Below are 15,934 nucleotides of genomic sequence, written 5' to 3' on the forward strand. Positions count from 1 at the left end.
GTTGGCAAATTCTGTATCACATATATCTTTTGTCACAGGTTGAATAATACCCTCCCAAAGATGTCCACATACTAATCTCTAGAATATTTGAATATGTTACCTTGGATGGCAAAAGGCACTTTGCAGATGTGATTAAGTATCTTCAGACAGGGAGATATTCCTGAGCTACCTGGGTGACCTCAGTGTAATTACAAGGATCCTTATAACAGGAAGTCAAGAGGGCTAGAGAGAGATTTTAAAATGTTATACTGTTGAATTTGAGGATGGAGGAAGACATCACAAGCTAATGAATGCAAGAGATCTCTAGAATTCAGAAAATGCAAAGACATAGATTCTTCTCTAGAGCCTCCAGAAGAAAAGCAGCCCTGCTAATACATTAGACTTCTTACTTCCAAAGTTGTAAGATAACTTTGTGTCATTTTAAGCCACTGGACTTGTGGCCATTTGTTATAGCAGCAATAGAAAACTATATGCCTCTCTTGCAAAATCTGTCTTATTGCCACTGGCTAGGCAGGTTCCCATCGTCTCTCCCATGGAATACTTCAACAGCCTCCTAACTGTCCCCTCTGCCTTCAGTTTGACACACTCATACCAACCCTAAATTTTTCATATTATACCTATTGTTACAACATGGCTCTCATGCTCAGTTGCTTTTAGAAGTGTTAATATGTCAAGTTAGACACTCAATAGTCTGTCTTACACCTACATATCTAGGCTTATTTCTAGTAACTTAGTCATAAGTTCCAAATATTCTCTTGAAATGTCTTACTATTGAATATCTCCATGTTTATGTGTATGTAGTTCCTTCTTCCTCTAATTTCTACTCTCCTGTCCTCTCTCCTTCCTACCCAAATCCATTCTCCAGTTAAATTCCTACTGATTATGTGTTACTCAATGCTTAAGTATAGTCTCCTATTAGAAGTTGTTTCTTAATCCCAAGTATTGGTGAAGATGTGAAAAAACAGACCCCTTCATTCATTGCTGGTGGGCATGTAAAATGGCACTGCCATGTTCAAAAACAGTTTGGTGAGTTTCTTTTTTTAGTTTAAAATAACAGAACTTTATTCTCTAACAATTTAGGAGGCAAGAAGTCTGAAATCAGGGTGTCGACAGGGTTGGCTCCCACTGATGGCTCTGAGGGAAAATCTGCCCCCACCTTTCTTCCAGCTTCTGGTGGTTGTAGGCAGTCTTTGGCATTCCTTGGCTTATGGCTGCATTACTTCAGTCTCTGCCTGTGTCTCCATATGGTCTTGTTCCCTATGTCCTTGTGTATCCTTTTCTCAGTTTGGTAATTTCTTAAAAATTAAACATAAATTTACCATATGACCCAGTAATTATACTTCAAATTATGTACCCCAAAGAAATGAAGACACAGGTCAACGGAGATGTATATTCAAATGTTCATAATGTTATTTTTCATAATAACCTAAACTGGAATGCACAAACAGCTATCAGCTGGTAAATGGATAAAAAAAATGTGGTACAACCATATATCAGAATACTATTCTGCAGTTATCAGGAACAAAATACTGATACATATTTTCCACATGGATAACCCTCAGAGATCATTATGCTAAGTGGAAGAAGCCAGATATAAAAGGTCACATATTATATAATTCCATTGATATATATATATATATGTCATATATGAGATATACATATCTCATCTATATCTCATGTATATCTCATGTATATCACACTTATATGTGATATATGTCATCTATATCTCACATGGTGTGCATAACATGTGATGTCACATATATGTGTCGTATATCTATCCTGGTGTATGTTGCATGATTTCTGTCATATCTATCATGTGTATCTACATATCCTATAGGTCTATGTATTGTGATGCATGTCACATGATGTGTGTCGCATATATGGTGTACCATGTAGGTGGTGTGTCATATATTATATGTCCTACATCTGTCTGTATGTTATGTATCATGTGGCGTGTATCTATATCATGATATGTCATGTGTGGCATGTTGTATGTGATGTATCATGTATCACCTATATCGTATGTTATATATCTCATATATCATATATGGTGTGTGTCGTATATCTCGTATAATATAAAGTCCAGTTTGTAGAGACAGAAAGCAGATAAGTGGTTGCCTAGCAATGAGGTGGGAGTGGACATTAGCCACAAATTGGTACAAAGAAATTGTTTGGGATGATCAAAATGTTCTATTCTTATTGACTTCTGGCCAAGATGGAGGCATAGGTAGACATATTGTACCTCCTCTCACAACCAAAAGAAGGACAACAATTAAAAAAAAAAAACAGAATTGACAGAAAATTGAACTGTATGGAAGTCCGATGACAGAGGAGATAGAGAAAACACATTCATCCAGACAGGTAGGAGCAGCAGAGACCAAGGCGGTGCCTGGAGGACCAGGGTGGGCAAGGCGGTGGCTGGCGGACCCAGTGAGGCAGTGGACTGTGGAGTGTGGCAGGGAAGGCTCTAACTGGCCAGCAAGGCAGCAGCTGGTGGACCTGGCAAGGCAGTGGCTGGTGGAGTGGGAGGTCCCATATTTGTGCTCAGATAAACTGGGAGAAACAACTGCAGAGTGAAACAGACTGTGCAATCCAGGGCTCCAGTGCAGGGAAAGAAAGCCTCAAACCTCTGATTGGAAACACCAGTAGCGGTTGAGGCAGCAGCAGGAGAAACTCCCAGCTTCACAGGAGAGTTCATTGGAGAGACCCACAGGGTCCTAGGATGTACACAAATCCACCCGCCTGGGAATCAGCACCAGAAGGGCCCACTTTGCTTATGGGTAGTGGGGGAAGTGACTGAAATCCAGCAGACAGCTGAGTAAGTGCCATTGTTCCCTCTCAGACCCCTTCCCCACATATAGCATCACAACCTAGCAAAGTGGGTTACCCTTCCCTGGTGAACACCTAAGGCTCTGCTCCTCATATGTAACAGGTGTGTCAAGACAAAAAAAAAAAAAATGGCCCAAATGAGAGAACAAATCAAAGCTCCACAGTAAACACAACTAAGTGACCAAGAGATAGCCAACCTATCAGATGCACAGTTCAAAACACTGGTAATCAGGATGCTCACAGAATTGGTTGAATTTGGCCACAAATTAGATGAAAAAATGAAGACTATGCTAAGTGAAATAAAGGAAAATGTACAGGGAACCAATAGTGATGGGAAGGAAATGAGACTCAAATCAGTGGAGTGGACCAGAAGGAAGAAAGAAAGATCCAACCAGAAAAGAATGAAGAAACAAGAATTCAAAAAAATGAGAGGCTTAGGAACCTCCAGGACATCTTTAAATGTTCCAACATCCAAATTATAGGGGTACCAGAAGGAGAAGAGGAAGAGCAACAAATTGAAAACTTATTTGAACAAATAATGAAGGAGAACTTCTCCAGTCTAGCAAAGGATATATACTTCCAGGAAGTCCGGGAAGCTCAGAGAGTCCCAAAGAAGTTGGACCCAAGGAGGAACACATCAAGGCACATCATAATTACATTGCCCAAGATTAAAGATAAGGACAGAATCTTAGAAGCAGCAAGAGAAAAGGAGACAGTTACCTACGAAGGAGTTCCCATAAGACTATCAGCTGATTTCTTAAAAGAGAACTTACAGGCATGAAAGGGCTGGAAAGAAGTATCCCAAGTCATGAAAGGCAAGGACCAACATCCAAAATTGCTCTATCCAGTGAAGCTTTCATTTAGAATGGCTTTCATTTAAATGGCTTCTCAAATAAGGTCAAGGTAAAGGAGTTCATCATCATCAAGCCCTTATTATATGAAATGTTAAAAAAAAGAAAAGAAAAAAATGTTAAAGGGATTTATCTAAGAAAGAAGATAAAAAATATGAACAGTAAAATGACAGCAAACTCACAGTTATTAACAACCACACCTAAAACAAAAACAAAAGCAAACTAAGCAAACAACTAGAACAGGAACAGAAGCACAGAAATGGATATCACATGGAGGGTTATCAACAGAGGAGTGGGAGAGGGAGAGAGGAGGAAAAGGTAGAGAGAATAAGTAGTATAAATGGTAAGTAGAAAATAAGGGGAGGGTAAAAATAGTATAGGAAATGTGGAAGCAAAGAACTCATATGTAGGGCCCATGGACATGAACAAAAGAGGAGAATGTGGGTGGGAGGGGTGTGCAGAGCAGAGGGGAATGAAGGGGAGGGGAATGGGACAACTGTAATAGCATAATCAATAAAATATATTTAAAATTTTTTTAAATATTCTATTATTAGATTGTGGTGGTGGTTGCCTAACTATAAATTGAATAGAGTTATTGAATTTATACTTTCAAGGGGTAAATTGCAGGGTAAGTTATACCTCAATAAATCAGTGAAACAAAAATTTTTAAGTTTTCTCTGAAATTAACTCAAAGTGAGTTGAAAACTATTACCTTTGTTTTCCACAGGTTCTATTACATCCAAATTTATTGTGCTTACCACTCTGTGTTGTCATCATGATTACATACATCTCTGGCCCCCTCTTCAATTTGTATACAGCAGACAATAAATACACAGTTGATGGAACTTAATAGAATCAAAGTGCATTGAAGCCACATTGAGTATGATTTCTCAGTAATTTGAGGATCTTACTATACACCTACTGCTTGCTTGCTTGCTTGCTTTTTCTTTGGTTTTTTTGCCCCCAAACAACTTAGTTCCATCCATGATATTGTTTGATACCCTTCACAGCTTTACCACTGGTCTTGGTTTTGGACTACAAGAAGCAGACACTGAGCCAAGTATTCATGTGTAAGCCCTTTAATGGAAGGAGCAAGGAACATGGAGCATGGGTTTGACAGTGGAGATGTGATACAGAGAAGAAAATACATCCAATAAAATTTACATCACATCAGTTCCCACAGTTAGTAAGCAGGATTTTCACCCTGTAGGGAAATTCTGGGAAGTGTCACAAGATCCAAACTTCAGAATTATCCCAGCTGAGGTGCGAGGTACATGTTATACCCTGCATCTCTCCATCTGGAGCATTCTTTGACAGAGCATGATCCCCGTCACTTCTGCCATCATGCACTGGGAACAGGAGATTCCACTGGGTGCTGACCATGGCCATCAGGCTGGTATGTGATGGAGATACAGAAAGGATCTCAGAAAACATGGGAGCAGTGCTGACTACAAACTTAATTCTATCAACATTCTTCTCAAAAAGTGGACTAAGTTCTGAATACATTTTACAATATGTAACTAGCATTCCTGATGACACCTCCAGAGTGTACCCTCCCCTAAAGATAAACCACTTAACACAACAAGCTTTTTCTATTGTATTCATTATTATGTGTTTTAGGATCTTGGGGTGTATCTTTAAACTACAGTGATGGGAAAGCAAAGAGGAAAGGAAGAAAAAAGAAAGGAAGAAAAAGGGCAAAGACTGAAGCAATATCTAAGACTTATCCTATGCACCATATTAAAATGAATCACCTGATGCATTTGAAAGGAAGATGGTGGAGTGAATGGAAGTCACACTAACCTTCTCCCAGGACCAATCTGGAATTACAGCTAAATTGTGTAGAAATCACCCAGAACAGAGAACTGAGCGATAGCAAGAGAGAAGCCTTAGAACCATGACAAGACAAAAGAATCAGCTTTGGCACAACCTGTCTGGTAAGGAGTGTGATGGAGACTCGAAAGGGCTGGCTGAACACCAGAGGGATAATTGAGCAGGCAGTTAGATCCCCCTGAGAAGAATGGGGTCTACACCCTAAGCTGGGATCCCCAGCCTACAGCACCAGAGCCTGAAAAGTACACAGATAACAAACAGCTGCGAAAAGTGGCAGGGTTGCTCTCTGCCAGAGACAGATGGCTGGAGGTGCAAGAGCTGCTTAAAAGGCCAACACACAAATTTTCATTTGCAGCCATGTACCCTGGGCTCTGGCAAAGGTGAGGGCACAGTGGGCTGGAGACACCTGAAGAGAAACTGGGGACAGAAGCTTTGGGGAGAACTGAGGGAGTAGACGCTGGGATCCCAATGCGAAATCATTTCCCGCATGGCAGCAGTCATCATGCTTAGGCAGACCACTCCCCTCTGAGCGGCAGCAGTCTGAGGGGAAACAATAGCCCCAACCCCAGGAGGGTCTCTACCTAGGACCTGTGGTGCTTAAGCCGCACTGCTGAATGCTAGTGAACAGATTAACAACCAAAGGAGACAGCCACATACAGTAGATCCCTGGCAAAGGGGGCACAGATAGGACTATAGACATTTGAGGAAAGACTGAAGACGGAGGCTCTGGGGAGAGAACTGAGAGAGTAGATGCTGGGGTCCCAGTGCTGAGTCATCCCCCAAATGGCAGCAGCCATCCTTCTCAGGCAGACTACTCTCTTCCAAGCAGCAGTAGCCTGAGGGGAAACAATAGTGCCCCCCCCAGGGATTCAGCCCCACCCTACAGTACTTAAACCTGACTGCTGAGTGCAACTGAAGGAGACAGTCACAGGCAGAAGATCCCTGTAAGTCTCCAACTGGCTGCCTAGGGTCAGACAGGGTCAATCAACATCTGACATCACCAGAGGTGGGTCCAGAAGGAAAAAAAAACAGTGGTAAATACTAGAGGCTACCAAGATGAAATCCACTGTGGTCTTCTCCATGATTTACTATATTTTCTTTCCTGCATAGTTTTTTAACATTCATTTCTTGTCCAGCAAGTTTGTATATATTAAGTCACTAGATTTTATACTATAGTTTATTTCAATTCACATATTTTGCCCCTCCCTTCTCTTACCCCATTTTACCTTCTTCTTTCTTCTCATTATTTTCATTTCAAATTTTGTTTTCTCTCTTGCTACAACTTGTTTCCATTCCACACTCTTACCATTTCTCCCCAGTCCAGACACACAAAAACAATTTTCTTGTCAATGGCCATCTCATATCCTTTTTCCCTGCTCTTAAAATACCCATGTTCTCTCTCCACCCTTAGCAATCTTTGCTGATTGGTTGGGGTAAAGTAGATGTTGTTGCATTTTTTCAATATTATCTCTATATTTTCATTCTAATTTTGTATTTCAAATCTCAAATTTTACCACTCCCCTCTCCTACCCTTTTTCTTGTCTCAAATTTTTAGTTTTGCCCTTAGACTGTTTTTTTTCTTTTTCTTCTGTTTCTCTTTCTTCCTGCCCTTTTATTTTTCTTTATTCTCCTTTTTTCTTTTTTCTTTTTTCCTTTTGTCTCAAATTTTAGTTTTTCCCTCTTAGTCTGGTTTTTGTTCCTCACTCTTAATACTCCCTCTCCCTCTATCATCTCAAAATCACTTCCCGTTCCTCTAAATATCTCTTAAGCTTTTCTTCATTTCTTTTCCCCCAATAATTCCCATACCACCTACATTAATTTTATCTCATTTGTTGTTGATAGTGCTGCAGTGGATCTTTCTCTCCAATTTGGCTCCTATACTTTTATTATTTATTTACTTTTTTCCTTCCTTTTTCTTTCTCTCACTTTATTATACTTTATTTTAATTTCTGTTTAAACCTAACACTATACGCTTCCCTTCTCATACTCCATTCCACATTTTTCATTCTTTTTTTTATTCATGATGTAAATTTTACTTTCTATCTTCACATTGCTCTGACTCCAAACTCTTATTAGTGCTCCTCCCTCTACCCTCTCAAAATCTTCTTTCTTTCAGTAGGTCATCTCATATCTGCTGTCTCTATGATAATAGTCTTAATCTTTTTACATCCTTATTAATACTGGTACATTTGCTAATGATAGTGGGGTTGTGGTGGGGGCGAGTTATTTTTGTGGGTGTGGTTTTCATTCCTGGCTTTGTGATTTTCTTCTGGCAGCACTTGCCCAACAGCACACAAGATATGGTGGGCTGAGTGACCTTCTGCCAACCAGCTGGAGGAAAGGACCCACCAAAGAAAGACCCAACCACAGTCAAAACCCAGTTACATCCAGAGAACCAACATAAATGGCATAAAGGGCATCCCAAGAGCATCAAATTCAGGAGATCAAGGAGACTGCACCACTGAATCTCACATGTCCCCTACCATAGAAGTTCACATCACAAACTCAACAGTCAACAGATCAATTTAAGAAGCAGAAGCAAACAAGAAGAGTCTCACAAATAATAGGAGGACAAAGAACAACCCCCAATCAAAAGGAAAGGAAGATCCTCAGAAAGAGTGCTAAATGAAACAGAGGCAAGTAAACTATCAGATACTTAGTTCAAAACAATGGTTATAAGGAAGCTCAATGCAAATTACCAAAACTACATGGGAACTACAAGGCACTTACTGCAAACTATATCAGCATGGAAAAAGACATAGAAGCAACCAACAAGGGTCAAGAGGAAATGAAGAATACAATTTCTAAATTGGAGAACACAGTAGAAGGAATCAAAACCAGGCTACGTGAAGCAGAGGATCGAATCAATGAGCCAGAAGACAAGGTAGAAAAAAACTCCCAGAAAGAGCAAGAAAAGGAAAAAAGACTCAAAAGGAACAAAGATGGGTTAAGGGAACTGCAGGACAACATGAAAAGTAATAATGTCCATGTAATAGGGATACTAGAAATAGAAGAAGAGAAGCAAGGAATAGAAAGCCTGTTTGGAAAAGTAATGATGGAAAACTTCCCTAATTTGATGAGAGAAAAAGTCACACAAGTCCAGGAAACACAGAGGTTCGCAATCAATAGGAACCCAAAGAGGCCCATTACAAGACTCATCATAATTAAAATGGCAAAATGCAATGACAAAGAGAGAATCTTAAAGGCAGCAAGGGAGAAACAGCAAGTAACATACAAGGGAGCTCTGATAAAGCTAGCAGCTGACTTCTCAATAGAAACACTACAATCCAGAAGGGAATGGCAAGAAATATTCCAAGTAATAAAAAACAAAGGCCTGCAACCAAGACTACCCTAGTCAGCAAGGCTCTCTATTAAAATGGAAGACTAAATAAGGAACTTCCCAAACAGAAGAAAGCTAAAAGAATACACCTCCACTAAAACACCATTGCAAGTTATGCTAAAGGGACTGCTTTGAGAACAGAAAGAAAAACAGTGATAGAGAGAGAAGAAAACAGTTACAAAGGGACTAAAATGACAATGAATAAGTACCTATCAACAATAACCTTAAATGTAATGGATTGAATGCTCCAATCAAAAGACATAGAGTAGCTGAATGGATAAGAAAACATGACCCACACATATGCTGTCTACAAGAGACCCACCTCAGGACAAAAGACCTACACAGACTGAAGTGAAGGGTTGGAAAAAAATATCCCAAGCAAACAAGAAGTGGAAAAAAGCCAGGGTAGCAATACTTATATCCAACAAATTAGACTTCAAAACAAAGCCCATAAAAAGAGACATAGAAGGACACTTCATAATACTGAAGGGAAGAATCCATCAAGAAGACATAAATATTGTAAACATATATGCACCCAACATAGGAGCACCCAAATATATAAGGAAAATCTTGGAGCACTTCAAGAAAGATATAGACAGCAACACAATTGTAGTAGGGGATTTTAACACTCCACTGTCAACAATGGATAGATCTTCCAAACAAAAATACCAGCAAAGATATTGTGGTACTGAACAACATATTAGATCAAATCACCTTAGCTGATATATATAGAACCTTTCATCCCAAAGAAGCAAAATTATTTTCGAATGCACATGGAATATTTTCAAAGACAGAACATATAATATGATACAAAACAAGCCTCAGCAAATTCAAGAAAATTGAAATCATATCAAGCATTTTCTTGGACCACAAGGGCTTGAAACTAGAAACCAACGTCAAGAGAAAAAATCAAAAACATTCAATCTCATGGAGACTGAATATCATGCTATTAAACAATGAATGGGTTAATAATAAGATCAAGGAGGAAATCAAAAAGTTTCTGGAAACAAATGAAAATGAACACACAGTAGTCCAAAACCTATGGGACACAGTGAAGGCAGACTTGAGAGGCAAGTTCATAGCAATACAGGCCCACCTAAAAAAGATAGAAACATTTCAAATAAACAACCTAACCCTACATCTACAAGAACTGGAGGAACAACAACAAACAAAGCCCAGAGCAAGTAGAAGGAAGGAAATAATCAAGATCAAAGCAGAATTAAATGACATAGAAACTAAAAGAACAATTCAAAGGATCAATAAATATAGGAGCTATTTTTTTGAAAAGATAAAATCAACAACCCTTTAACTATATTCATCAAGAAGAGAGAGGACCTAAATAAATATAAATCAGAAATGAAAAAAAGAGAAACTACAACTGATACCACAAAAATACAAAGGATTGTAAGAAATTACTACAAAGAACTATATGCCAAGAAATTTAAAAACCTAGATGAAATGGACAAATTTCTAGAAAAATATAATCTTTCAAAACTGACTCAAGAAGATGCAGAAAGCCTAAACAGACCAATAACAGCTGGTGAAATTGAAGCAGTAACCAAAAAACTCTCATCACACAAAATCCCTGAACCAGATGGTTTCACAGAAGAATTTTACAAAACATTTAAGGAAAATTGAACCCCTATCCATCTCAGACTATTCCAAAAAATCGAGGAAGAAGGAAGACTACTAAACTCTTTTTATGAGGCCAGCATCATCCTAATCCCTAAATCAGACAGACACAACAAAGAAAGAAAACTACAGGCCAATATTGCTGATGAACATAGATGCTATAATCTTCAACAAAATATTGGCTAACTGCATCCAGCAATACATCATAAAGATCATACACCATGATCAAGTGAGATTCATCCCAGTGATGCAAGGATGGTACAATATTCACAAATCAATAAATGTAATATATCACATAAAAGGAAAAACAAAAATCACATGATCGTATTAATAGATGCAAAAAAAGCATTTGATAAGGTACAGCACCCATTTATGATAAAACACTCAGTAAAGTCAGAATAGAGGAAGCATACCTCAACATAATAAAGCCCATATATGAAAAACATAGAGCCAACATCATACTCAATGGGCAAAAACTAAAAGCTTTCCCACTAAGATCAGGATAAAGCAAGGATGTCCATTTTCACCACTTCTACTCAACATAGTATTGGAAATCCTAGCCATAGCAATCAGACAAGAAAAAGAAATAAAGGCATCCAAATTGGAAAGGAGGAAGTAAAACTGTCACTGTTTGCAGATGATATGATAGTGTACACAGAAAACCCTGTAGACTCCACCAAAAAACTACTCAACCCAATAAGTGAATTTGGCAAAGCAGCAGAATACAAAGTCAATATTCAGAAATCAAAGGCATTTTTGTACACCAACAATGAAATATCAGAAACAGAAATCAGGAGAAAAATCCCATTTGCTATAGCAACAAGAAAAATAAAATACCTAGGAATAAACCTAACCAAGGAGGTAAAAGACCTGTACTCAGAAAACTATACAACACTGAAGAAAGGACTCAAGGAAGACACAAACAAATGGAAACATATTCCGTGTTCAATGGATCAGAAGAATTAACATCATCAAATGTACATACCACCCAAAGCAATTTACAGATTCAATGTAGTACCTATTAAAGTACTGATGAAATATTTCACATAGAACAAACACTTCAAAAATTTATATGGAACCATAAATGACCCCAAATAGCCACAGCAATTTTGAGAAAGAAGAACAAAGTAGGAGGGATCACCATACCTTTTGATCACTATACCTGACATCAAAATATATTACAAGGCCACAGTAATTAAAACAATCTGCTACTGGCATAAGAACAGACACATAGACCAATGGAACAGAATAGAGAGCCCAGAAATAAACCCAAGTCTCTGTGGTCAATTAATATTTGACAAAGGGAACAGAAGCATAAAATGGAGTAAAAATAGCCTCTTCAACAAATGGTGTTGGGAGATCTAGACAGCTACATGCAAAAAAATGAAACTTGACCACCGATTTACACCATACACAAAAGTAAACTCAAGATGGATAAAAGACAAATATAAGTAATGCTACCATAAAGTCCTAGAGGAGAACATAGGCAGGAAAATCTCAGATATTCCATGTAGCTATATTCATCGATATGTCCCCTAGAGGAAGAGACATAAAGGAAACAATGAACAAATGAAACTTCATCAAAATAAAAAGTTTCTGCACAGCTAAGCAAACATGAGGAAAATGAAAAAGAAACCAACTATATAGGAAAATGTATTTGCTAATGATATATTGGACAAGGGTTTGATCTCCAAAATATATAAAGAACTCACACAACTGCACTCCAGGAAGAAAAACAATCCAATTTAAAAAATGGGCAAAGGACTTGAACAGACACTTCTCTAAGGAGGACATACAGACAGCCCAGAGACATATGAAAGGATGCTCAGCATCACTAGCCATCAGAGAGGTAACAAATTAAGACCACAATGAGATACCACTTCACACTGGTGAGAATGGCCACCATAAACAAATCAACTAACAGTAAGTACAGATGAGGTTGTGGAGAAAAGGGAACCCTAGTACATTGTTGGCGGGAATGCAGACTGGTGCAGCCACTGTGGAAAACAGTGTGGAATTTCCTTAGAAAACTAAAAACAGAACTGCCTTTTGACCTGACAATTCCACTGCTAGGATTATACCCTAAGAATATTGAAACACCAATTCAAAAGACCCTATGCACCCCAATGTTCACAACAGCACAATTTACAATAGCCAAGTGCTGGAAGCAACCTATGTGCCCATCCGTAAATGGGTGGATCAAAAACCATAGTATATTTACACAATGGAATACTAGGCAGGAGAAAGAAAGAAGGAAATCCTACCCTCCTCAAGAGCACAGATGGATCTAGAGAGCATTATGCTAAGTGATATAAGCCAGGTGGTGAAAAAAAATACCATATGAACTCACCTATAGGTGGAACCTAATCAACAAAACAAACAAGCAAGCAAAATATAACCAGAGACTTTGAAATAAAGAACAGACAGTAGCCAGAAGGGAGGGGAAAGGGAAATAACAGGGGAAAGAAGGGAAAGGGTCACCAAGGAATATGTATAAAGGACCCATGGACAAAGCCAAAGAGGGGAAGGATTGAAGGTGGGAGGTGGGGGTGGCTAAGGTGAGGGAAAGTGGTGGCAGGAAAATGGAGACCATTGTGCTTGAACAACAATAAAAAAAATTTAAATAAAATAAAATCATGAATTTGAAATTTTTTAAAATAAGTAAACAAAGCAAATCACCTGAACAAACTACCTTTCAAATCTAGATTCCTATTCTTGAAGTTGAAAGTCATATCTCTGTTTATATGACAGGTCTGATAGCTCAGTTAGGAGTGTGGGCTCCCAAGTGTCAGATTAGAGTCCATCCCAATCTCAATATCTTTCTCTGAAAAATGGGGTAAAGGAAATAAAATAGCTCAAAGAAGTGTTGTTATGACCACATAAAATTATACATGTGAAGCAGCAATGTTCAAACTTTTTCATCTCCTGGCACATTTAAACTAATTACTAAAATTACTATGATATGCCAAAATATAATTTTTGTCAATCTGACAAAAAAAATAGGTATAACTTTGATTCATTCACACCAGGCAGCTATTGTTGCATTGGCTGTTGTCTTTTTTTTTTTTTAATTTGACAGCCTAAGGGAAAAGAGGTCAGTCCTAGCTGGTGTAGCTCAGTGGATTGAGCACAGGGCTGTGAACCAAAGGGTCACTGGTTTGATTTGCAGTCAGGGCAAATGCCTGGGTTGCAGGCCAGGTCCCCAGTAGGTGCATGAGAGGCAATGACACGTTGATGTTTCTCACCCTTTCTTTCTCCTTCCCTTCCCCCTCTCTAAAAATAAAATAAATAAAATCTTAAAAAAAAAAACAGGTCACTGACCCTGACTAAATTGTCATGTACTGCATGTTTTAAAAATTCTTGCAGCACACTGGTTGACAATCACCAACATAAAGCAGACAACAAGCTCAGTCCTAATGTGGTAAGCACTTTTTATGACTATGGTATAATTTTTATTCCATTTCTTCCAGAGAAAAACAAACACACAACCAAATCAAGGTAAAGAATATCTGTATTTGAGAGAACAGTCTGGGGGAAAACCATGCCAGCACTTCATGGAAGTTTTTCAAAGCTAATGTTAGAAATCTCAGGAATGGTTTCAAGAAAGATACAACTTTATGGGCTGCAAATAGAGAAGAAAAAGTACAAAGAAAATTACTGAAGAGGTTGCTGAGGAGAACTAATATAAAAACAAAATAAACAAAATAGAAACAGACTCACAGATATAGAGAGGAAATTGATGGTTGCCAGAGGTGAGGGGAGTTGAAGGACTGAGTAAAAAAGAGTGAAGGGATTAAGTACAAATTGGTAATTATAAAGTAGTCATGGGAATATAAAGTACAACATAAGGAATACAGTCAGTAATATTGTAATAACTATGTGTGGTGTTAGATTGCATACTAGAAATATTTGGGGAGACACTGTAAAGTATATGATTGTGTAACCACTATGCTGTACACCTGAAAATAATACCAAATAATATTGGATGTAAACTGTAATTGAAGAAATAAAATTTAGAAGTTAAATAAATACAAAATTGTAGGTGCTTTGAAAATAGAAGTAATGAAGCATGTGTTTTTAGGAAAGATAAAAACCAGATTTAAATCTACAACATTGGCTTTTGGGGCCCATAATGCCTGCTTAGTTCTGAGGTGAGTGATCCATCACAGACAAGAGGCTCCTTGGCTAAGGAGCCCTCCCAAGGCCCCTTTCACATCCTTGTTCCTCAGGCTATAGATGAAGGGGTTCAGCATGGGGGTGACCACGGTGTACATCACTGAGGCTACAGAGCTTTGCAGGGAAGAATGGGTCACAGCAGAACTGAGATAGACCCCCAGGCTTGTCCCATAGTACAAGGAGACCACGGTGAGGTGAGACCCACAGATGGAAAATGCTTTATATTTTCCCCCTGTAGAGGACATTCTCATTAAAGAGGAGACAATCTTAGAGTAAGAAAAGAGAATTCCAGTGACAGGAATCACACCCAGTAGGGCAGTAGCCATGTACATGAAGACATTATTGATGAGGGTGTCTGAGCAGGCTACCTTGAGAATCTGAGTCAGTTCACAGAAGAAATGTGGAATTTCAGTTCCTACACAGAAGGTCAGCCGACTCATCAGTAGGATATGAACCAGGGAGACCCAGAATATGATGAACCAACACAACAGAACCAGCAGGCCACACAGGTGTGGGTTCATGATGACCATGTAGTGCAGGGGGTGGCAGATGGCCACGTACCTGTCATAGGCCATCACAGTCAAAAGGAAACCATCCATTCCAGCAAAAATCATAAAAAAGTACAGTTGAATGAAGCATCCAATGTAGGAGATGGCTTTGCTCTGTGTCTGGATGTTCACCAGCATCTTCGGGACGGTGGTGGAGGTGAAACAGATGTCGACAAAGGACAGATTGCAGAGAAAGAAGTACATGGGTGTGTGCAGGTGGGAGTCTGAGCTGATGGCCAGGATGATGAGCAGGTTCCCAAGTATAGTGACCAGGTACATGGACAGTAACACTCCAAAGAGGAAGGGCTGCAGTTCAGGATCCTCTGAGAGACCCATGAGGAGGAATTCTGATACTTCTGTGTGGTTTCCTGTTTCCATGCCACTGGTGTGTCTGCTGGAGGAGGCAAAAGCAACATTTAGGGAACTGCCAACTGGCACATCAGCTTGTTGTCTTTGCTTCTACCTTTGGAAGGACCTCCTTCACCCTCAGTCAGTCCTTCCAATGATACTGATTCACTCAGACAAATGGTAGCCATTTTCATTTCAAATGTAATTAGCCTGTGTTAAATTTATTAGAAATCTCTTTCTATCTCCTACTCACTTGTCCTAATTCTACTTTAAGCTACATAAATCAATTTCCTCTATGATATGACCCTTCCAAAATAATTGAAGACATTTAATATCTTTTCTTTGATAATCTCCATACTTTTTTCATTTACATAGCT

At 38.8% G+C, this 15,934-nt stretch overlaps 1 protein-coding gene across 1 annotated transcript; it reads right to left on the bottom strand.

Moving 5' to 3' along the window:
- Window positions 1-14,648: 14,648 nt before the first annotated feature.
- On the bottom strand, window positions 14,649-15,587 carry LOC123828418 (olfactory receptor 7D4-like). Its single transcript, XM_045853364.1, has one exon. The coding sequence runs from the start codon at window positions 15,585-15,587 to the stop codon at window positions 14,649-14,651; it is 939 nt and encodes a 312-aa protein (XP_045709320.1).
- Between the last annotated feature and the right edge of the window lie 347 nt (window positions 15,588-15,934).

This window comes from Phyllostomus hastatus, unplaced genomic scaffold (assembly GCF_019186645.2).
Source record: "Phyllostomus hastatus isolate PE091 unplaced genomic scaffold, TTU_PhHast_1.1 phas_contig_98, whole genome shotgun sequence".
NCBI lineage: Eukaryota > Metazoa > Chordata > Mammalia > Chiroptera > Phyllostomidae > Phyllostomus > Phyllostomus hastatus.